At 44.5% G+C, this 25,128-nt stretch overlaps 1 protein-coding gene across 3 annotated transcripts in view; it reads right to left on the bottom strand.

Moving 5' to 3' along the window:
* RUBCNL (rubicon like autophagy enhancer) overlaps positions 1–25,128 on the bottom strand; it is a 63,413-nt gene that overhangs the window by 5,605 nt on the left and 32,680 nt on the right. For all 3 annotated transcript variants that reach the window (XM_073580259.1, XM_073580258.1, XM_073580260.1), the window contains exons 5-14: positions 21,143–21,228; positions 13,832–14,021; positions 11,182–11,292; positions 10,913–10,970; positions 10,704–10,827; positions 9,116–9,258; positions 7,219–7,283; positions 6,048–6,286; positions 3,209–3,270; positions 1,801–1,954 (exon numbers count right to left, since the gene is read on the bottom strand). In XM_073580259.1, the coding sequence (XP_073436360.1) occupies positions 1,801–1,954; positions 3,209–3,270; positions 6,048–6,286; positions 7,219–7,283; positions 9,116–9,258; positions 10,704–10,827; positions 10,913–10,970; positions 11,182–11,292; positions 13,832–14,021; positions 21,143–21,228 (1,232 nt within the window). The remainder of the gene's footprint in view (positions 1–1,800; positions 1,955–3,208; positions 3,271–6,047; positions 6,287–7,218; positions 7,284–9,115; positions 9,259–10,703; positions 10,828–10,912; positions 10,971–11,181; positions 11,293–13,831; positions 14,022–21,142; positions 21,229–25,128) is intronic.

The raw sequence follows: 25,128 nt of genomic DNA, 5'->3' as shown, positions 1-25,128 counted from the left end.
AAACCAGAGAAAGAGCCAGCTGAAGGAAAACTGGCGAATAATACAGGCTGCATTGTGCTACTAAACAAGAACCTATGTATCTAAGATGCGTCTATTTGCACCTTGGTTACATTATTGGACAAAAGTTTATCATTAACTAAATGTAGCAACAATTATAGCAGGTTGTACCTCTGCAGTCAGGGGCTTGCTTTGTCTGATAGAAAAAAAATATTTATAAATATAAAAAGAACCATATGACCAAACTTCTTCCTGTAACCTTCCTGACATTGCCCTATTACAGGTTTACTCAGACTTGTTAAGTTTGTTCCGGTTTTTAGATATAGTCATCAGTTTTATAACGAAAAGACAAAGACATAAAAAAGGTGTGTGGGATCCTCAAAACATCTTCAATAAGTAAGGGGGCGGGGAGGTAATGCAGCTTGGAAAAGCTGTATGTTGTAGAGAAGCCCATTTCAGATTGCAGTTACCATGACCAAAGTTGATCTGCTGTTTCCATTCTCTTGTCACTGTATTCTATGAATTTATTACAATTTAGCAGCTTTTCCTGCAATCTTCCAGTGGCGAATGCTTCATTGTATATGGTTTATTTCAAGGGAATCTGTCAGCAGGTTTTTGCTACTTCATCTGAGATGAATATGATGTAGGGAAAGAAGATGAATCCAATTATGTATCTCTTAGATTACTAGGTGCTGTTCTTACACAAATCAGAGCTTTTAGAATTAGACTGAAGCAGAGCTGAGGAAGCTAACCCCACCCCCACCAGGCTTCCATGTACAAAGTCCATAGACAGTGAGGTGAGTGAGGGCTTAGTTGCTTGACTAGTCTGACAATGTTAATCTCTTAAGCCCCCATTACACAGCGATATTGCTAGCGATATCGCTATGTAACATCACCGATTTTGTGACGTTATAGCGATATTGCTAGCGATATCGCTACATGTGATACTTACCTCCGACCGGCTCCCCCCGCTGCTCATCGCTGGTCGCGCGAGAACGTCCTGGACCGTTTCTCGTCGGGCGCTTCCTGCTGGGCTTCCTGTGGCGCCGACGAGCGACGCCTGGAGGCGGGCGGAGGACGTCTGCATCGCCGCGTCTGACAGGTAAGTAGCGACCCCCGACCCCTGCGATGTCGCTGGTGAGATCTGCCTGTGTGGCAGCTCACTAGCGACCACTTAGCGATGCACCAGCGAGCCATATCGTCGGGATCGCTGGTGCATCGCTAAGTGTAACGGTACCCTTAGTCATAAATCCTTCACAGTTCGTAAACAGCACACACTGACAAGAGACACATCCCGACACATTGTGTTTCAGGCGCTATATCCTGCTATTTTCAAATTCCCTTTAAGTGCAGGATCAATTATTATTTAAAAATATCCCAAAGTCATATTACGAGGAGCTGCTTAACATTTCTGGATAATTATGTCACTGCCCCTCTTATAAAAGACAAACAAAATCCTATTTAAGAAAATCTAAAAGTTAGGAGTACCGGTATATGGATTCTGATTGGCAATCAAGTTTACTTGGGAAAAAAAATCCTGATCATGGTAAAGGACAAAAAGATTATGGTGGGATACAAGTATAACAAACTTAATCATATACATTTCCTGCAACACATTTACCTCTACGCACTGAACAAGCTGAAATTCACAGCATAAGATTGACATGCTGTGGATTTTCTAAATTAAAATAAATATCAACTTTTGTAACATTCCCGTCAGACCATGAATGTAGTTCATTCCAGGGAGAACTGAATGTGTATGATCGACCGGTCTCCAGTATCAGACAAGCTTAATCCACATACCTCACATTTTTCCACATGGGCTATAGCCAGAGCCAGGAGCTCACGGAGACCGGGCAGGAGGGACTTCTGCTTCACGTTATACAAATCGGCCAATGTGAAGAGATGCAGCTCCTCAATCAGGTGAGGGGGGACATCCTCAAAGGCCTTTATAATACTGGTTTTAGGAGAAAAAAAATATTCAGTATTTGCATAGATCCCATGAACGACTTGTAAAATTTATGAATCAGAACCAATACATGAAGAAAGAGGACTTACTGCTTGTAAGAAATAAAGAATACACAACTTTTGGGTTTGCCACAAGAGTTCGTTCTGCAATGACCACTAAGGACATGTTTATCTAACAGATCCCCAGCCCCAACCTGAACTCAATATTTGTAGCAAATTATAGCTCTTGGCCATTAGTAGACCAATGCCACCCATAAACACATAGTTGAAATGATGTGGCTAATAACAAGTATTTCTGTCGATAAGCTGAGTCACAAGGAGAAACGAGAGAATAGACTCAAGACCCTGTTCCCGCAGCCAGTTCCGCATTTCATGACCAGTGGATGTGAGCTCTGAAAATCGCCTTTAACCTGACGGCATAACTTCATTAGCTGGGCTGTCGCGATGTCATCATTGCAGAGATGCACGCACGACGTGCCTGCCAGACTAGTCAAAAGAGGGGCCGCGAATGCAGACAGTCAGGGGCGATTTGCAGAGCTCCCATCCAGGGGTCATGAAATAATGACCTGTCTGCTGGACTGGGGAGGTCTTGTGAATCAATTTTCTCATCACTAGGTAAAGGGGGTTGGCAGGGATTTTGTAGAAAAAAAAAAAATAAAGTTAGCAATGAAAATATGAAGAAATAATACTAATAAACACCTGTACTATTCCAGTCATTGCTCCAGTTGTTCCCACCGGACTTGTAGCGATTATGTAAAGTCCATCACTCAAGGTGACTAAGACCTGTGATGGGCTGCAGCAGTCATGTGACTAATGACGGGAGGTCATCGCTGCAGGCCTAGTGAGGATCATGGGAGCAGATAAATATTTTCCATTTAATTTCCTACTATTGCTTTTTTTAATCCCAGACAGCCCCTTTACACATCATCAAATAAGAAACAGACATTTATTCACATTGTGTTCTGGTATCTAATGGGTAAAGGCCGTCCTCACAGTAAGCACTATTGATATCGTTAATACACTGAAAAAGGGAAGCAGGAAAGAAAAAGGGAACTTTCCTTTCACAGTAGGAATAACAAACATACCAAAAATGCAAAAACAAGAAAACCCATAATCCTTCCTCATCGCCATAGATCATCAGATAATCGAAAACGTGAAAACATGTTGCCATTATGTTCCCAATTCATTTATCAGCCACACGCATTAAATATCTTCTGTATATAACCCTGAGCTTGTACATTACCTATCGGCGAAACGGCAGGTCGTCACCAGCTTTCTGATGTGGATTAGCTGTTGCTGTACTTCCTATGGGGAATAAAACAAAATGTTCTTATGTCTACACCCATCTACGTCTCACGGTGCCACATGCCGTGGCGAAGCTTGCATGGCGGAACGTGCCAACATTCAATCATACTGTAGTTCGCAGTTATGTAAGATTATGGAACATCATTTGCAGAAGAGCGGGAGAAAATGGCTCACAGTAGCTTTTTCCTAACTTATTTTTTCTGGAATAAAAAATAAATATACTGCTCAAAAAATAAAGGGAACACTTAACCAACACAATGTACTAGGATGTGTTCCCTTTATTTTTTTGAGCAGTATATATATTTCTGCTCCCCCTAAAGCGAAGGTTTTTGTCATCATTATTTAAATTCCCCGCTATCAGGTTTCTATTGATTTTGACAAGTACAATAACAGACTTCTGTGCTATTCTACACATCTGCCAGGGGGGAGTCGGGAAGCCCCCTACACAGTCTGTCCACAGAGCAACAGCCGATCCTTTTGTTCGGAGCGAATGATCGCTTTGCCAACAGCTAGTGAATTTGTCAGACGTCTTGACACCAGTGTAAACAGCGCTTTCATGACTGCTCTGGGAACCAGTGTGCCACAATTACTAGTGGCTCTGCACAAAATAATATGTACAAAAGATAGTAATAATAAAAACATATTTTTCTTGGAGGAATTCCAAGTCACGTGCACGTTGTCATCTCCAAAGCTGGCTACGTAAATGAGAAGGCCAGATAGTCAAACGGTCCTGACGAAATCATGGAGTTTACCCAACTTTCATCTAATGCGTATAGTGGACTTAAAGTATGGCCAGAAGATGGTTGATTGTTCAACAAACAACGGTCACATTGATGTAATCCTACACATTTATAGTCTATAGTGTCCATTTAAGTTTAAGGTCACCGGTTGAAAGACCAAACGTCTTTCGGGAGCATGGGCTTTCATGGAAATATTTTAAAAACATGTCTGACTTTATTTCAGATGATGGAGACCTTTGCTGGAAGGTACGGATAATAGCGCAAGTGCAGGCGCGGAATTAAGCTGCCGTAACTGCACATCAAGGTCAGAGTGACGTGCATGGGACGGGGTGCTATTGTAATGAAGAGAGGAGGCAAGGTGACAGATTCCCTTTAAAGGTGTCCACACATTAGTCTAATATAAAAATGTCATCACATGTAAACTGGAAGCTGCAGGCACCTTTTCCACTAATACATGGCATTTTCATTCTTCACTAAAGAGTTATATTCTTACTTTAGGGTCAATTTTTCTACAGTGTTTTTTGAACAGAAGATAAGCAGATGTAATTATTAATTAATATTTCATCTTATTAGATTACAAACCTCAAAAACTGCAATAAAAATTGTATTTTCTAGGGTTGGTCTTGCGTAATTTTTTTTTTTTTTACCTACAACTACAGTAGAGCTAAGCATTTTCGCATATAAGTAAACAAGTCACCTTCCACCCTCCATAAAAAAGGTGGCATTTACCCTTCCTAACATTCTGTATGCTTCGTAGATTATACATTATAATATATAGATACAACAGTCAATATGCAATTAAAGGGAACCTGTCACCTCGGAAAACGCTATTACACTGCAGATCTACCGTTAATCTGTAGGTTTATAACATTACAATGCTCAAACACAAACAGAGAGCACAGAATGACAATTGTGCAGAAATATCCTGTAGTAAAACATATACCAGTAGTCAGCAAGTGCTGATAAAAAGATGATAACAAATACAGGGTATTTAGTCGATACGTTTTTTTGCAAAAAAATGTATACCAAGCTGCTCCACCGCGTCAAGGTAACCCCTATTGAAGCAGTCCCTATCTAATGTATTTAAAACCTGAACATGTGAACAGTGTCTAAATGAACAGGATGAAGACAGGCGCTTCCTGGTATGGGCACGTGGTGTAAGCCAGCTCTTTATGTGCATGTCACACAAGAGAGGGGTGCGGTCTCTCAAATCATGCATAGGCACGGAAAAAAACTGGATAAAAAACACGAACACGTGCCTTTAAGATTATTGCTACTGATTTGGGTTGGCTTCGAATCCCTCTATTAAGTTTATAACAATCAGAGAAACTCTGGAGTTGGGGGCAGCAGTGTGATCTGGGCCCTGGGCACTGCTGAGAGTGACGGAAGGGAGTTTATAAGCTAATTGGGTGGCTGCGGCCAGAGCATTTTATAATTCCCTCACTGCAGCGTGCCGGGTGGCCAGTCCTCATTGAAGCGGCCGGCGACCAATTATCCCAGGTGTATTTCCCTGACTGACCTGAGGGTAAGGGGGGCGCCGGAGAGCTGCGAGTTCCAAACTGGAACTGAAAAGTTTCGTGAAGTATTGGGGGCAGTGGTGGGACTACCAAAATAACCCCCCTGCGATAAATTGTTAGGGCAAGACTAGCTTGCTGTTTTTTGTTATCATCTGGTGCCAGCGGTGGGATAACCAAGATAAGCCCCCCCGATGCCTGTGATAGCCGTGTGTCGACAGTGCGTCGCATCCCTCTGTCCGTGACATAGCGATGGGATCGTGACAGTCGGCTGTAAGCATGCCCTGGCACTTTGATTGACAGATCGCTCAGCACAGATGTTATACAGAGCCGGCTGTCAGTGTCAGGGCGTGCTTACAGCTGTAATAACCAACTGCTCAGCGAACGCCTGAGAGACGGCGGTTCCCAGGAGGAAAGAAGTTAATTTTCTCCCAATAACTGCAATTTGAGTAAGGCTGGGCAGCATTATAAAGGACAGGTTCCCTTAGTAAGTGAGATATTAGAAAACAAGAACATTACTGACCTTAACTCGGTTTAGGTCCTTCACTTTTTTGTACAGAGCTGGGTTTTCACTCTGCACATTGAATATGTGACTGTCCCATATTTTATCTATAACGCTTTTAGAGAAGTTGCTGACATAGTATTTACTGAAATTCCATTTGGAGAGAATGCGGCCAGGAATGGAGCTTTCCATGTAATGGTGACAGCAATCACAGAAATACTTCCCAAGGTAATCACAGTAGCGCAGTCTGCTGGTGTACCCTGCAAATAGAATATTAAACAGGTTAATTACTACCATCATCCCAGAGACAAAAAAAAAAAAAAAAGTATAAAAAATGCTTTATTGCCACATGATTGCCATTATCACAGACTGGAGAACATCAACTACACTTTCAAAATATTTGAACGAGGTCTGCCAGTTGTTGCCTTCAAGGGTCTATGGATGACTCTCCTTATAATTTTTTTTCTGGCTTTGCACGGTGTGCAAAGCCTTTATGAGTGTAGGAGTAACAACTATACTTTGCTCACAATATTTCAATGAGGCACTACAGTTGGTGCCTTCAGGGGTCTATGGAGCTTTTAGGAGTCTAGGAGTACCACTACATGACAAATCAAACATAAATGTGTATGAGGCCCTTGCTTTGTGTCTAATACAGGGTGTAAAAGAGTCTCTCTTCCATCTATTCTTGGCAGGTCTTGCTTACTTTGTAAAATTACACCAACATCAATTTTTTAAAATAAAAAAATTTAATACATTCAATTTTAGTTAAAAATATTTTAAAAATTTAGCCTAATATACAAGTCATTATACAGGAAAGAATGTTAACGTTATTTTACTGTAAACTCCAATTTCTCATTGATTTGGGATGTTTTCTTGTCAGTTCTTAAAGTGGAGTAAAAGTGTGACACCATTGTTCTCAGCAGTGAGTCAGAGATGCTTCCAGGGGTCTTCCCCATGCTGTTCGCCTTCCATTCAGCACTTTTTCCATCCATTTCAGCATTTTCACTGCCACTCAGACCTCTTTGTAGGGTTTGCCAGAAAAATACTTGGCTTTCCCATTGACTCCCATTATACTTGTTACTTGAAATAAGCATGTGAGTATTAGAAATTGCTCGGTCTGAGTAACCAGCACCCAAACACATTAGTGCTCACTTATCACTAGTCCTTAACTAAACCATGCCCATTTACTTACTATGCTCTACTTTTGTTCCACATCCAGCGCAAAAATAGTTTTGTGATGCTACAATTACATCCCGCCTGAAAGACAAAACAAATATAGGATTTTAAATATTTGTCTTAATCAGTTGCAATCAAAAATTATCCCCCCCCTCCATGGTAAATTAGGCTTAGTAGTGAAATTTACTAACTTTTGCTCGCAATAAACCAAAACAAGAACAAATTCAATAGCTGATCACAACATAAGTACTTTCCCCAATTCTCCTGCTGACGTCAGGAAATGTAAAATGGCGCACCTGCATAGAACAAGGTCTTTTTTGCTGTCCTCTTAATCATGGTTTGACTTTTTTTGCACTCAGACAAATGGAAGATTTTTTACCCTTTGACTGAATGACCACCGAAAAGAGGCTTAGATTGCTCAATATAGGAGTTTTCCAACGCAGGCAAACTACAGCCAATTACAGGGTTTTCACAGTCTCTGATAATGACGTGTGTCCATTGTATAACCACAGCCACAAACTGGCCGACCACAGTGTCCAGTCCACCTGATTAGCCACTGCAGGGACATTTTATACACATGAATAAATTCAATGACCGTTCTAATAACACATCGCTATACAGGGCTACATTCACACAGTGACCGGTCACACAACGGCAGCACTCACTTCTTTGTATAAGCTACTTATCTTATCTCATTCAGTGTTCACTTTCCTAGAAAATAATCCACCTAGAAAGGCCAAAAGTCAATACTCAACATGACCGCAGGAGACAAAAATGTGCCAAGTGTGCAGAATGACTAAGTGTACCTAATGAGGTGTTTGACACCAGGTCAAAACAATGCCATAAAGCGTCAAATATCACAAATGCATTGTGTGCAAAGTGCATGGCAGTTTGGAAAACGTTATTCTTCACATGAAGTTCTCGATTCCCAGTACAATATACGGATCAGAGAACGGACTGTGCAGGATTTTATGTTTAAAATCAGAACTTTCATTTCCTTTGAGAGCAGAGCCAGTACAATGGCACATGGCGTTGGTGCGTGTTCAGGCTCCAGACATTAGGCACCGTGTACCCCTGTACGGGGCATTGTGAGGCACCAGACTCTCACCTGTTTCTTAACAGTCCATTTATACAACTCCATTATTGGAAACAAATGTTCCTGCTAAACATGCAATCTTTCAAACACTTTGGCACAACTTTCAATCTATAGAAATTCATATTCTCACGGCAATTGCACGCAAGTGAAACTAAGGCTGGTCATACACATTAGATGGCTGTCAGTTGAACGATGGTTCGGCCGACTCCCATACACATGAGAGCCATCGACTGCCACATGGGCTAGCGGCTTCTCTCCTGGAGAACAAGGTATTCTGCAATCCAAAAATTGGACATGAACAATTAACATCTTTCTCAACCATCAGTTGGCTGGGGGCCACATACATGTTAGACCGTCAACTAAACCAATAGATATCTGCGGGTTCAGCCGCCATAATCTAAGGTGTATATGGGCCTTAAAAGTTTGACTTTGTATAACAGACATACACAAGTTGTACTCCCAAGATTGTGCGAGTCGTGTACAAAGCTCAAGGTCCTCCACCCCATAAATATCTATTAGTAGAGCCAGATGTTTGAGTAGCTACTAGACATTGATGGCCTCTCATTATCTTCGGAGAAACAATGGGCCTTAAGAGAAAAATCTAGGTTTTCCTCAATTCCAACCATCGCTTAAGATTTAACTAGTCTCAAAGCAAAATGGAAGCTGGACTCGTAAAGCTAATGTCTATGGGACTCCTCATAATAATCAACATGAAAAAACTTAAATGTAAAAATAAATGTGGTTTAAATATAAATTGTAACAATCTATACATTATAAGTGTAAGGAACAGGTAATAAAAAGGACTGTGAGTAAATACCTGATGTATTGGTGCACGGTGGTGATAACCTGAAACCGTGGAGGAGACCAGGCTTCATCGTCCATCATTCTGAAGCGTTTAATCTCCTCTACCAGACATACACTGGACTCAAATTCTTCTGGAATCATGTTTGTATAAGACCGCTAAAAGAAAAGACAGACTCCATGTAGTTGAACAGGGTTAGAAAAGCGACAACCTGTGGCATCATCCCTGTCCACACATTGTCTGGGGTAATACAGTCCTGTGCACTTCAATGGGATCTGAGCTACGGTGCCCGAGATCATCCACCAGTCTGCAGAGCTCCATGTTCCGGCTTAGTCCCCTGTTCACATCTGAACACCACCTGAGCTGACAACTGCTGATCAGTGGGGGTGCCTGGTGTCAGACGCCTACTAATCCTATACTGATGACTAGTGATGAGCGAACGTGTGCGTGCTAACAAACAGGCAATCCCTGCATGTGTTGAGGCTGTCGAACATCTGCGAGACATGCAGCCGCAGTGACTTGAACAAATTTTTCAAGCATGCCGAAGACACTCTAAGCACCCGAGCATGCTTGTATAACGCCTTATCCGAGCATGTTCGCTCATCACTACTGATGACCTCTCCTTAGGATAAAAAGGTTTGTATAAACAGCGCTCCAACGTCTGAAGTGCTCAAAGTAGGGTTCCACCCCAATACTAAAGAAGAACTTGACACTGTATTCAGTACTCTATAGTGTTTTATTCATTGCATTCCAAATATCATAAGTCATATGACGTTTTGGTCTTGCATCAGATGCTCATCAGATAACCGGATTGCAGTAGAAGAGCGTTCTTCATATGATTTATTGTATTAGGAATGTAATAAATAAAACACTGCTGAGTCTTGATTAAGGCGTGCCAATTTTGTTTTTTGTGCCATCCTTAGGATACATCATCAATAATGTAGAGGTCATCTCTTATTGGAGGGGGGGGGGTAACACGGTTAAAGAGAGCTTGTCAGTTCTGCAAAAAAAGTAGTTAAATTCCTTGTAAAAAAAATAAATAAATAAAAATCGTTGCTCTCCCCTGATTCTGCCGCTCTTCTCGGTTCTGCTGTGTGTCACTCCATTGCAGAGAAATTCACATTTGTGGCTTTTGGAGTTTCTTCAGAGTCTTCTCTGAGTGCGGTGTGCGGCTGCATGTCTTTCTATGCAGCCGAGTGCTCCGAACCGCCGGCGGCAGTGTGACTCCGGCCAAAGTGTCAGAATCGGGGGAGCTCAGGGATTTAACCTTTTTTTTTTTTGGAAGTGACTGGTCCTTTTTAACATAACGCATACGACTATAAGGAGGGCATTTCTTATATGGTAATTTACCTACAGATCTTGATATCTTACTTAGTGTGATGGTATGTGACATTACTCTGAATCACCATGGAGAAGCATGGTGCCACACCTACTGCCTAACAATAGCAGGCTGCCCTGTCAGAGCTACAGAGCTGTATGCTAGGCTTCGGTGTGGAGACACCCTGAAAGAACCATATGCAGACAAAAGTAGCTTTGCCTTAAACGATCGGTGACTAAGCTTCTGGCTATAAGTGTCTGGGAAATAGACTCTTGTAAGACATACTGTGTTAGAGGTCAGTTTTGCAGGGAGCTGCCCATCTACATCAATCAGAGTCCATTGCTGTCGGAAAGTTCTGTACAGATTCCTGGCGGTTTCTTCAGCAGTGTTCGAGACTGTGGGACCGGTTCTAGAACAGACAATTGCAGGCATTATCAGAAATGCGTCTGATAACTCGACAATTACATGGATACGGCCGTGGAGCATGATCATACCTTGATGTTTTATCTTCGGACGCATTATTTGCCACCAGTTTCTCATAGTCCTCCATTTCTGTTGGGAAAAAAAAAGCGTGAACATTCTTTGTTGGCGCTTCCCTGTCAATATGAATTTTTGGGCATCAATTTGTGTGGCATGTTAACCATTTAAAGGGCATCCTCACTCAATATAGAAAAGGATGGATCATCAAAAACTAAACCTTGCTTCACAGTTACAATAACCATGATTATGCATCTCAATATCGCATGCATATGAATCAATTTACCAATTATCACATAATCAGAGTCATAGTCTTCTTCGCAGGTTGTGGAGTCATCGTCTTCTTCCTCCTCCTCGAGAATGGTTTCCACAGGAGAACTCTGCACAGTACCCAAACCTGTAATTCCCAAACAGAAAGGGTCATTACACTCGTAAAATCACCGTTCTTTTCTTATGCCAATTAACCTCAGAAACACCACGGCCTATTAATGGCATTTTAAAGATTAAAAAAAAATTTAAAACAAAAAAAAAAAAAAATATGCAAAACACTGGCCATTATATAGATTAAGGCTTTAAATCCACTTGTTCTGACCATTACCTTAAGAATTTAATACAAATGAATCAGATGTAAACTGAAATATGCTAGAGAATTCTTGAAAATACATAAAAGGCTTTTTTTTGTTGTTGGACAGGCAAGAGGCCAAATATGCAAGTTAATATGTTAGAATTAAGTGCTGAACTAATGGATCCCCGAAATGTACTTTTCTATGCAACTAGAATTCCAAATGTTCTCTAATCTATTTCTTCTGCATCTGCAACATTGTAAAGACTTTTATATGTAACTAGCTGAACAGCCCGGCGCTGCCCGGGCATAGTAACTAACTGTGGTTAGTTATAACAAATTATAATTATCCTCCATCCCATAGTCCCATGCCCATATACCCATTATGACATCACCATGGCAACCCTTATGACATAACAGTCACCATTGCAACCTATTAAGACAGTCACCATGGCAACCATTGTGACAGCATCTTCGCCATTGCAACCTATTATGACATTAGTGTCGCCATGGCAACCATTATGACATCATAATGAGGGGCGGGGCTTGATACACACTTTTCCCCCCATTATGTAGATAGGGGCAAAATTGTTTGGTGAATTGGAACGCGCGGGGTTAAAATTTCGCCTCACAACATAGCCTATGACGCTCTCGGGGTCCAGACGTGTGACTGTGCCAAATTTTGTGGCTGCATCTGCGACGGTGCGGATGCCAATCCCGGACACACACACACCCACTTTGAGCTTTATATATTAGACTAGCTGAAGAGCCCGGCGTTGCCTGGGCATAGTAACCAACTGTGGTTAGTTATAACAAATTATAATGATTATATTGCACATAAAACCTTTTCACGTCATATATTCAACACTACTGATTTGCAACACAAATTAACTAAACGATTGCCCAAGTATCCTCTTCTGTGTGATACACAGCTCAGCAGAAAGTATCTAATCCTATCGTGTGTTAGGGTGGTTTCACATTAGCGTTTAAGGCTGCAGCGTCGCCCTGCACACGGCCGCCGCTAAGCCCCACCCCTTCCACACCTCCACCAATAGCTCCGCCTACGGGCGCATGACGCATCCTGCGTCCCCCTTCTTTAGCACTGGGGACGCAAGCTGTGCGCAAATATGTGTTTGGCGGCGCATGCGTCCTTTTGACGGTGCGCCGAGCGCACCAAATTGCAACAGGTTGCGTTTGGCGCTGGTCGGCGCACCCGTCAAAAGGACGCATGCACCGCCAAATGCATACCTGCGCACGGCCTGCGTCCCCAGTGCTAAAGATAGGGGACGCAGGCAGCATCATGCGCCCATAGGCGGAGCTACCAGGGGAGGCGTGGCAGGGGCGGGGCTTAGCGGCGGCCGTGCTCAGGCCGACGCTGCGGCCTTAAACGCTAATGTGAATCCACCCTTACTGACTGCTCAGCCGTGTATCTAATCCTCTCCTGTGTGATACTGACTGCTCAGCCGTGTATCTAATCCTCTCCTGTGTGATACTGACTGCTCAGCCGTGTATCTAATCTTATCCTGTGTGATACTGACTGCTGAGCCGTTTACCTAATCCTATCATGTGTGTTACTGACTGCTCAGCCGTGTATCTAATCCAATTCTGTGTGATATTGACTGCTGAGCTGTGTATCTAATAGACGATAACACCATAGAAATGATAAGAATAGGCCTCAGTTACCACAACTGTCTACAAAGAAAACTGTTGCTGATAGCAACCAATCACAGCTCATTTTTCATCTCTTAAACCGCTCTGGGACAGCGTGGCGAGTTTTGAGTGGCGACTTTTGTGTTTCGACTTTTATGTGGCGAGGTTGGTGTATGTGTGGTGAAATGTGTGCTGAGGGTGGTATGTGTGTTGAAGCACGTGGTAGTGTGTGGCACATTTTGTGTGTGTGTTCATATCCCCGTGTGTGGTGAGTATCCCATGTCAGGGCCCCACCTTGGCAACTGTACGGTATATACTGTTTGGCGCCATCGCTCTCATTCTTTAAGTCCCCCTTAATTCACATCTGGCAGCTGTCAATTTGCCTCCAACACTTTTCCTTTCACTTTTTCCCCCATTATGTAGATAGGGGCAAAATTGTTTGGTGAATTGGAACGCGTGGGGTTAAAATTTCGCCTCACAACATAGCCTATGACGCTCTCGGGGTCCAGACGTGTGACTGTGCCAAATTTTGTGGCTGTAGCTGCGACGGTGCGGATGCCAATCCCGGACACACACACACACACATTGAGCTTTATATATTAGATATGACAATGGAGAGAGCTTTTCCTTCTCTATAATTTTCTCTATAATGATTCTATGTCTCTCAGTCGTCATTTTTATAGTTAGTACATATAGACAATCATATAGACTGCTGAGTACATACCGTCATAACCACTATCAACAGAAGTGGCGGATTCAGAGTTGGCTTTGTGTCTCCGGTACCAGGGCTCCTCGAGATCTTCTCTGAGCCAATACATTCCTCCTTCTGTTTGGAACTGATCAGACTGCCAGCTGCTCTTCATCATCTCAACCACGGATATAAAAAGGTCGGCTGCCAGAAAGTGCTCATTTTCCTGCAAAAAAGCAAAGCAATGTGTCATGTAAGGAAAGAGGTGCGTTCACTACTTTAATTAGGGCATTTCAAAGTTGAAGTGCACTCCTACTGGTTAGAAAATACAACTGCAGGCCAATGTGAACAATGACTACAAATAACAGTAATAATCATAGCAGCCTTCTAGATATTGTACCAATTAGTAACTATGGGTCAGTCACAAGTTTAGTGATGCCCTGTGTGGTCCCTTTATATTTACAGTTGTGTGAAAACCACCATGGTTACTTACCGGTAGCCGGTTTTTCCGGAACCCATGACAGCACCACCTGAGAGAGAGGGATCCGCCCCGCCAGGACAGGAACCTACTGAGACATAAGGGGCGGCACCTCTCCCCCGCTTCAGTTGGGTTACAGAGCATTGAGAGGACTTCCCGGTTAGTTACATGTTTAATCCAACACCACAACACTCAAAACACCCTACTAATTGTGCACACCCATACAGTGAAAAAGGGGGGGAATGTACGGGTGCTGTCATGGGTTCCGGAAAAACCGGCTACCGGTAAGTAACCATGGTGGTTTTCCCTTCACCCATGACAGCACCACCTGAGAGATTTTTGGAGACTTCGAAACACCTTAGGGAGGGACCACCGCTTGCAGCACCCTTCTACCAAAGGTTAAGTCAGCAGAGGAGGATAGATTTAATCTATAGTGCTTAAAGAAGGTTGAAGGTGAGGCCCAGGTAGCGGCCTTACAAATCTGTTCGATTGATACCTCTGCCTTTTCAGCCCAGGAGGTCGCCACGGCTCTGGTGGAATGAGCCTTGATGCCGTCAGGAATCGGGATACCACTAGCTGAATAGGCTACACTAATGGCTTCCCTAATCCATCTAGCAATAGTCCCTTTTGAAACCCCATAGCCTTTCCTGGCACCCTGAAAAGCTACGAATAGGGACTGTGACCTCCTCCACTGGCTAGTGGCAGATATATATTCTACGAGAGCCCTTTTAACATCCAGACTATGGAATTTTTCCTCCCCCAGATTTTTTGGATTTTCGCAAAAGGATGGAAGGACAATTTCCTGACCCCGATGGAAATCTGATACTACCTTGGGCAGATAACTGGGGTCTGTTCTTAAAACTACCCTATCCTGAAAGACTTGCGTGTAAGGAGGATTTACCGAGAGAGCCTGTAAGTCGCTTATCCTGCGGGCTGATGTGAGGGCTACTAACAGGATTGTTTTTAGGGTCAAGAACTTTAGGGGTAGCTGATGTAATGGCTCATACGGATCTTTTGTAACCCAGATTGTAAGAACTCTAGGATGGCCCTAATCGGGGGTTCTTTTCCTAACGGCTTACCCAAGAACTGTAGGAACTTATCCCATGTTCTGCCGTAGATGTTAGTAGTCACCGGTTTCCTGCTTTTTAGCAGAGTGGCCACCAGCCCAGGGGAGAACCCCCTATCCATTAAAAGCGACCTTTCAAATTCCACGCCGTCAGATGGAATCCTTTGACCTGAGCGTGCAATATTGGACCCTGAGCTAGTAGGTCCGGGATTTCTGGCAGAACCCATGGATCGGAGAGGGACATCTTCCGTAGCAGAGCAAACCAGGGCCTTTTTGGCCAGAATGGAGCTATTAGAATCACCCTGGCTTGATCGTTTCTGATTTTTCTTACCACAGTTGGGATCAGAGCTACTGGGGGGAACGCGTAAGCCAGTCTGAAGTTCCACTGGATGTGCAACGAGTCCACTGCCCATGGATTTTCCCTCGGGTTTAGAGAGCAGAACCTTTCTGTTTGCCTGTTGTGCTTGTTTGCAAAGAGGTCTATCACCGGTTCCCCCCAAAGCTGAATTATCTTTTGAAAAATGGACCGGTTTAGCGCCCATTCTCCTTGCCTCAGGGTATTGCGACTCAGGAAATCTGCCTCTATGTTTTCTGCCCCTTTTATGTGTAGGGCTGTCACGGAGTGTAGGTGTTCCTCTGCACTGCTCAGAATGTCTGTTGCTGCTTCCATTAAGGAGTGTGATTTTGTCCCACCTTGGTGGTTGATGTATGCCACTGCTACCTTGTTGTCTGACATGATGCGTACGTCTCGACCCTGGAGTAGCGGAATGAAGTGGCTTAGGGCCTTGCCCACTGCCCACAGTTCTCTCAGGTTGGAGGATGCCTTCCTTTCTTGAGGTGTCCAGGAACCCTGACCTATGAGGCCCCTTAGGTGTGCCCCCCACCCCGAGGAGCTTGCATCTGTTAAAATTATATCTGTCGCCTGTCTGTCCCATGGTATTCCTAAGGTCAGATTTGTCCCATTCAACCACCAGTTGAGAGAGTCTCTGGTTTTTGAGGAAAGCTCCAGCTTCCCTTCCAAACGCCCTCTTAGCGATCTTTGTGCTCTTAGTATCTCCCCCTGGAGTTGCCGGGTGTGAAACTGAGCCCACCTGACCGCCGGAATACAGGATGTTAGGGTACCTAGTAGGGACATTGCTTTTCTTAATGTCATACATGGTTGGTTTCGGCCCGCCAAGGCCAGATTTTGTACCTTCTCTATCTTGGACTCTGGGAGCAGACACTCTTGCCTTTCTGAGTCCAGTATAAATCCTAGGAAGGTCTGTTTCTTTAGGGGTTGTAATTTTGATTTTTTGAAATTGACTATCCACCCTAACTCTTGCAAGGTGTTGATCACCTGAGTCAACTGTGCTGTACAGTGGTCCTCTGAACTGCCCACTATAAGAAAATCGTCCAGGTATGGTATTATGACCGTATCGTGAATCCGGAGAAAGGCTGTCACTTCCGCTATGACCTTGGTGAAGACCCTCGGGGCTATGGATATGCCAAACGGAAGAGCCCTGAACTGAAAGTGCCTTAGTGTGCCCTGAATATAAAGCGCTACCCTCAGGTATTTCTGGTAATCTGGATGGATAGGGATGTGATAATACGCATCCTTTAAATCGACTACGGCCATGAAGCAATCTTGATGTAGCAGCTTCACTGCCGTAGTCACTGATTCCATCTTGAAGGTCGGGTTCCTTATCCAAAGATTGAGGCGTCTGAGATTTATGATTGTCCTGAACGACTGATCCGGTTTTTTTATTAGAAAAAGGGGTGAATAAAACCCCTTTCCTTCCTGTAAGCGTGGCACCTCGGACAGTACCCGCTTGTCTATCAGGCTCAGGATTTCTGTTTCTAAGGCCAGTTGTTCTTCGGTCATCTTCCTGATAGGTGTGATGACGACCACGGGTTTTGGCTGACGAATAAAGGGGATTTTCAGGCCTTCTTTTAGGATGCTCAGAATCCAGGTATTGGAGGAGATCTTTTCCCAGGCCTGGAAAAAGAGTGCCAATCTCCCTCCTACTGGAATACCGGCGTCATTGTGGTGACTTTTTTGAGGTGGAGGTGCCTCCACCAAACATAAACCCTGATTCTTTCTTTCTTTCTTTCTTTTATCCTCCCATCTTCTCCTGTCAGCGGGAGGACGCCCTCTATTGAATCTCCCCCTCCGAAAGGGCTGTCTCCTCTGATCCATAGGGAATCTGGGGAAGCCTTTTTTCTTATCGCCTGCTTTCTCCAAGTTCTTGCCGAACAGGAATCGACCATCGCAGGGGAGAGAGCACAATTTGGCCTTGGACTGAAGGTCACCCGGACAGCCCTTAAGCCATAACGCGCGTCTAGCAGCATTTGATAGTGACGCTGCTCTGGCTGTCAATCGCATAGAGTCCGCCGAGGTATCTGCCAAAAAAGCCGCTGCCCCGTGCAAGAGATACATGTCTGATAAGATCTTCTCTCTTGGGACCCTTGACGCCAGCTTCTCTTCTAACTGCTGCAGCCAGATCATGAGGGAGCGTGCCGTGCAGGTGCCCGCTACCGCCGGCTTTAGACCTCCTGCTGTCGCTTCCCATGCGTGCCTCAAATATGAGTCCGCTTTTTTGTCCAGCGGGTCTCTAAGAACCCCTGCATCTTCCAAGGGCAGGGCCGACCTTTTGGAAGATCTGGACACCGCTGCATCTATTTTTGGGACTTTGTCCCATACCTCCGTATCCTTGTATTCAAAGGGGTATCGTCTCTTAGAGGCGGATGGAAGGGCCCCCGATTTTTCAGGCTTTTTCCACTCCTTCTCAATAAGCGCCTGGATTTTCGCGTTTACTGGAAAGGTTCGTTTTTTCCTCTCCTGAAGCCCCCCAAACATGACGTCCTCTAGGGTTTTAGCCGCCCTTTCTTCCTGTAGGCCCATTGTGGTTCTAATGGCCTTTAGGAGGGCATCTGTATCTTCTACAGGGAAACATGGCTTACCCCCTGTGTCACTATCTGAGGAGTCTGAGGAGGATGATTTTTCCGCCTGAGATGATACTGACGCGGAATCTGAGGGGGAACTAGGGAAATCCTTCCTGCTTTTTTTCCCTTTTTTCAATAAGGACTTAATTGAGCCTTCCATTTCTGACCTGAGGGCAGATTAGATTGGCTGCGAAACTAGGCGCTTCCTCCGCCATAGTCCGCTGAATGCACGAAGCACAGAGATCTTTTTGCCAGTCTCTTGCTAGGGGAGATTTACATATAGCACAATCCCTATTCTTCTTCTTGCTTCCCGCTTTTCTGGGCCTTTCCTACAGGGTGAAGCATACAATAGAAAACCCCTATTAATATACTGTTAACATTCACGAAGATCACTCACCACCCGTAATCAAGGGTACCGGACTTGGAGGCTGCATCGGAGCACCTGACCCGCGCTCTTTGGACCTTGAGGAGTGCCCCGACCTGCGGCTGGGGCGACTGCTGCTTGAATGGCTTCCATGCTTCCTGCCAGAGGGCTGTGAGGGAGGCAGGGACGCTGAACGTTCCTGCTCGGACTCCATTTTGCACCGCCGATCTACAGCTGTCTTCCTCCTTTTAAATTGCATGCCTCCGCCTGGTGAGCGTCTTCCTCCCCTCCCCCCTGCGACCGCCGGCTCAGCGCTTCAGAAGCCGGCCGGCGTCGCACCCAGCGCCATTACACCGTCGCCTTCTGCTGACGTCAGCCGGCGCACCCAGCATTCCAAGCGCCGCTGACGTCAGCGGCCGGAAGACGCCAGCGTCTCTCCCCTACCACGGGGATCGAGATGCGGCGTGCGCGAGGGGAGGGCGGCGCGGTGGGGGCTTCCCGGAGCCACCGGAATCCCATCCACGCCCGCACGAACCCGGAGCCCCAGGGACCCCGGGGACTGCGCTTCCAGGACCCGACGGCCGGCGCTACAGGTAAGCTACCTGTTCTTCCCGCGCCGGGACGGGCCTGGGTCTTATCTTTTTCTTCGCCCATGACAGGCACCGCCACAGTGGGATTCCTTCCAGGACAGGAACCCAACTGAAGCGGGGGAGAGGTGCCGCCCCTTATGTCTCAGTAGGTTCCTGTCCTGGCGGGGCGGATCCCTCTCTCTCAGGTGGTGCTGTCATGGGTGAAGGGAAAAAAGTGTTTGCCCCCTTCCTGATTTCTTATTCTTTTGCATGTCTGTCACACTTAAATGTTTCAGATCACCAAACAAATTTAAATATTTGACAAAGATAACACAAGTAAACACAAAATGCAGTTTTAAATCAACGACTCATTAGGGAAAAGGAAATCCAAACCTACAGGGCCCTGTGTTAAAAAGTGATGGCCCCCTAAACCTAATAACTGATTGGGTCACCCTTAGCAGCAACAACTGCAACCCAGCGTTTGCGATAACTGACAATGAGTCTTTTACAATGCACTGGAGGAATTTCGGCCCACTCATCTTTGCTGAATTGTTGTAATTCAGCCACATTGGAGGGTCTCCAAGCACGGACCGCTTTTTTTTTTTTTTTTTTTTTTTTAAGGTCATGCCACAGCATCTCAATCTGATTAAGGTCAAGCCTTCGACTAGGCCACTCCAAAGTCTTAATTTTGTTTCGCATACAACTGTACATGCAACCATCTCCTCCTTTCGTGCCCACATAATTAAAAGAAAAATACAAGTAATGATATAAAAGTCTTGTTATGGCACATTATTGTAAGTAAAAAAAAAAAAAAAGGAAATAAAAAGGATGTAGCTCAACCCAGACAGACCGCTCCCCCCCATCGACCAAGTAGTGCAAGTATTGGAAAGTCATCAGGGCCAATTGTGCTCCAATTCGAAGTGACCAAGGAGTGCACAGTAGCCAAAAAATAAATGCACGATGAGAACTGGGCTCTGAAGGCCGCCACTGGAATGGTCCTAAATGCACCACACCACTTCCTGTATAGTCTGTGAGGAATGCAACAGATCAGCAACTTATCACTTAGGGCTCATTCAGATGTCAGCTTTTCACTGAAAATGTAGCTATTATGTCTGTGTTTTTTGTGGACCAAGTGGTCTGCAAACTAGACAGACTTCTCCTGTTTTCATCCAAGTCACAGATCAAACTCTCCAATGCAAGTCTATCGGTCCGTGAAAAGTTTTGACAGCCCAAAAATTTGGGCAGGAACCAGATACGGATGAAAATCTGATCCGGCACACTGCTGGAAATTGGCCAGTTTCTTGCGCATGAGAAAAATCACAGTCATCTGAATGGGTCCTAATCGTGTGGATAGGTTATGGGCAAAGGCCTGTTTCACACATCCGTTTGCGTCCATCAGTCAAAATCCGCCATTTTGCCAAAAAAACGGATCCGCCATTTTTCTTGGCAGATCCGTCTTTTTCCCCATTGAGTTGCATTACCGGCAGATCTTGACGGATGGCCATCCGTTGGATCCTTTTTTTGCGGATCCGCCAAAATTTTGACGTCCGCCGACATGCCCAAACGGACCATGCAACGTTTTTTCGGGCGGCCGGATCCGCATTTGTCACTGCGCATGCCCGAAAAACTTCACTCAGCTGCAAATTTAACCCTAAACTCTTTTCTGGCGGCTGAAAAATATTCTCTCTCTCGGCAGCGGTTCCTTTAAAATTCTTCCTTTGACGGATCCGTTAAAATAACGGTCCGGTGCCAAACGTTGTGGTCAGTACAGGAACGGATCCGTTATCCGCCATTTTAGCGGATTTTGACTGACCAAAAAAAACTGATGTGTGAAACAGGCCTAACCAGTCTGATAAAAGATCAACGTTCCTCTGTAAAGGGGTGCAGAGTATAGATCCCACCCCGACTATGAGCACATACAAAAAGACAGATTATGAACACTTCTTACTCTCTCCAAGTTCACAGTTGGTTCGAACAGGTTTTCCCCAGAGATCTGCAGGACGTCTGTGCTGGAGGCCGATGCATTCTCCGTAACTACAACAGAAAGACAAAGCAGGTCAATGCTACCAGGAAAAGAATCGGGACACCACCTGCTGGGAACACACACAAGGCATTGCCAGTATGGACCTGCAGATCGCAGAGTTAATAATAGCGTTAATCTAACCATGAAAGTCACTAATGCTTTGCTGAAGCCTTTATTACAAACTCTGCGGCTGGCTTGTTACTATTAGATACAGTAAACATGGGAGTATAGAATAGAATAAAACCAGGGGGTGGGGGACCACAAATCTGGTAGTCATGCCCCATGAGCCGCTGTCCAAGTTGACAGCTATATACTAGACAAACCGGGACCAGATACCGAGACCCTCATTGATCTCTGAAATGCCAGGGGAAAAAAAAAAAAAAAAAAGAAGAATAAAAGAATCTGTCAGTAGGATCACTCCTCATAAGTCGCCTATATGGGCCTGTAGGTCATAGGAAGCGGAATAAGATGATAAATGGATATCTTATTCCAGAGAAATTCATGTTTTTTTTGTTAATATGTAAATGACCGTGAAGATCTATGAGAGACAGATCTCCCCGAGACTCTGCCTCCAGAGCTTCATTTAAATGAAGAGGGGGGCACCATCAGTGTGAGACATGGAGACAGGAGAGCAGACTGCCAGTCACTCCATGTCTCACACTGGTAACGCTCCAGTCATTCCCCATATAAACAAATACAAAGAGCCATAATCCTACATGTTCCGAAACCACTGGAAACACTAATCCTGATTGACAGCTTGTATAAAAGGAGGACATCATCCCCTTACTAATATACAGAAGGCGGAAGAGGAATCCAGACATGTGAAACTAATGCGACAGCACCGGTTCTTCAGGAATTTAGCACCATATAGAATGACATGGGGGCAAACCATTATTCTCCAGGTAACGAAAGCCACTTTGTTGTCAGGTTGTCAGGTTTTCTAACTTTAGATTAGATCAGGGTTCTTTTCTGTTTGTAACCAGACACATGTTTTCATTCTTACACCACATGGTCTCGTCCATCACCATCATCTACTTCTCAGCTAAATGTCAGATCTTTCGATGTTTGTTTATTTTGTTCCAATTTCTTTTTTGGTTGTACTTTAAGGGGTCTCAAAAAAAAAAAAAAAAAAAAAAACTTTTCTGGACAATAATCTCTAAGATGGCCGTACAAAATCGGATCAAGATCAAAATACAGTGCACGGACTGACCAGCGGCTCTGCCGAGCCAAGCACAACAGCTGCATAGAAACAGGATACAGACGGTACGGTATCCTCCATTTCTGTACAGAGTCTTAGAAATATATGATGCTGCCATACACGGGTCAGGAGAGCCGCCAGCCAGTCTGTACATTGCGCTACAATTTCGCTCCAATTTATACGGTCGTCTGACTGCGTCCTCAGGAGTAAGGACTGTTATTAAAATGCCCTATCAGGAGACCCTTCTTACATTAATTTAGATGGTGGTGACAAGGAACATGGGGGAGCCAGCGTGTCCACCTACTGAATGGCCATCTTATTGGTCAGACTGTACCATGTAATGCTTAATTTCCGCTCTGAACGCTCTGCAGAAAAGCTGAATACTTGCACTCTGGTTTCCAACAGACTGTAGCAGGTCTCACTTATTTTTGTACGGAGAGGAGGGGGTTATAAGCCTTAGGCTATGTTCACATGTTGCATTTTTTGCTGCGTTTTTACCCCCAGGCAAAACCTGCTTTTTGGCAGTAAAGAAGCTTTTTTGCTGCATTTTTGTTGTTTCTTGTGCATGCCGATAACGTTTAGTGCACCAGAAGAAATCATGCTGCAACACCAAAAATGCAGCAAAACCTGATACCTGCATTTTTTTTTGCACATACCAATTTCTTTCTATGGGTGAAAAACACTGCAGAAACTCCGAAAGAAGGGACATGCTGCAGTTTGCAGAAAAGCAGCAGTTTTCCCAATCAGTTAAGGGGAAAAAAAAAAAGAAAAAAGTGTGCATAGATTTCTGAAATCTCATAGGCTTTGCTGATACTGTGAAACACAGCCTTAAATTTGCATATAAAAAGCAGCAGAAAAAAAAAAAAAAAAGCAGCAAAAACACAAAGCGTGAACATAGCCGTAGGCTGGGTTCGATTGCGTTCTGGCAGTCCGTTAGACTGCGTTACACCGCGGCAATAACACGATGTAACGCAGCCGTTAACGCACCCATACACTGCTAGAGTACATTGCGGCGCATCACTACCGCATGTCCTAATCGGCATGCGCTAGCGATGTGCCGTCATTCTGTGAAGGACCCTCGGACACGGTCTGCAGCGTCCGAGGGTCCATCACTGCTAGCGCAGATGAAGCATCTGCGCTAGTGGGATAGCCCAACGCGATCGCCAACACTATGCATTGAACGGACTGCATTAAAGCAATCTGAACCTAGGCTATGTTCACGCATTTTTTGCAGACTTTTTCTACAGCCAAATCTTTCACTCTTGGCGGTAACATAGCTCCGTTTTTGGCTGCATTTCTCAGGCAAATTACACGTGTGATAGGTCTACAGTACATTTTAATAAAGTTAGTTTTATTCACCAAAAATGCAGCCCATCTGTTATGTTGGGTTTTTTTTTGCACACATTGCTTTCAATAGGTGAAAAATATGCTGAAAGAATTGACATGCTGCAGATTTTCTAAAATGCTGCAGTTCTCAAATACAGTCAGAAAAAACAAAACAAGTGTGTGCATGAGATTTCTGAAATCTCAGATTTTGCTGGTACTGTAAAATAAGCTTAATTTATGCAAAAAAAAAAAAAAAATTATATATATTATATATATATATATGCCAACTGTGAAAATAGCCTAAGGATATGTTCACACGGTCAGTAAACGCTGTGGGTTGGACGATGCGTACATCCACAGCGGCCAGATGTTACAGCATAGTGGATGGGATTTCAAGAAATCCCATGCCCACTATGCGTGCACTGGCGCCTCTGGCATACCTGCGGAGACGCACATGTGGTGAGTCTTTCCAGACAGCAGCATGTCAATTTATGTAGCGGAGACGCTCAGTCTCCGCTGCATAAATTACCCATTCACTATCAGATGCGGTAAAAAAGCATTATCTTCTTAGTCACATGCATGTTAAGTCCGGGAATGCAGCTTACTACGCATTTGTACTAATTTAAATAGAGGTGTACCTTGTTTCAGCAGGAAGTTTGCGCATTCAAAGTGCCTCCCACGGGTCCGTGCGCAGTATGCTTTGTCCAACTGCGGGCAAAGCCAAAAAGCATTACTGCGCATGCGCCGGTGAACTATGTCCCAGAACACAACTAAATACTTCTGGGACATAGTTCACTGGCGCATGCGCACTAATGCTTTTCGGCTTTGCCCGTAGTTGGGCAAAGCATACTGTGCACGCGCAGGAGGCAATTTGAATGCGCACGCGTGGGTCCTGTAGGGAACGCTATTCACAGAACGGAATGAGTACAGCACGCAGAGGAGGGGTGGAGAGAGGGACCAGAACCAACACCCATCGGACCGGACCAAGGATATTACCATACCGCGCAGGGGCAATATAAAAGGTTTTCATGGGGAGTCAGGGGGTTTCACAAGTAGTTGGGGAATGTATAGCTCACACTCTATTACATGATATTTTTAGTTGATATGCCAAAAAACTGGTGACAGATTCCCATTAAGAGGTCTGGGTGTGACAAAGCACTTCCTGAACCTATGCATCCCTATGTTCTTTCACTGCCCAGTACTAGTCTCTTTAGCTTGTTTATAACTCACAATTGGATTACCGTGCCTGACATCACACAGTGACCTACTGATCAAGCCTGGGGAAGAAGTGGCTCTGAGTGCTCTGTCATGCCAAGTGCATGGCCTTATCTGTATAGAATTATTCAAAAATACAGCAACAGATAGAAGATAAAAAGGTGTCAATGAA

Source organism: Dendrobates tinctorius, unplaced genomic scaffold, assembly GCF_039654945.1.
Source record: "Dendrobates tinctorius isolate UK_male_01 unplaced genomic scaffold, ASM3965494v1 ptg000064l, whole genome shotgun sequence".
NCBI lineage: Eukaryota > Metazoa > Chordata > Amphibia > Anura > Dendrobatidae > Dendrobates > Dendrobates tinctorius.
Note: the sequence above shows the minus strand (reverse complement) of the source record. Positions and strands in the feature narration are given on the sequence as shown.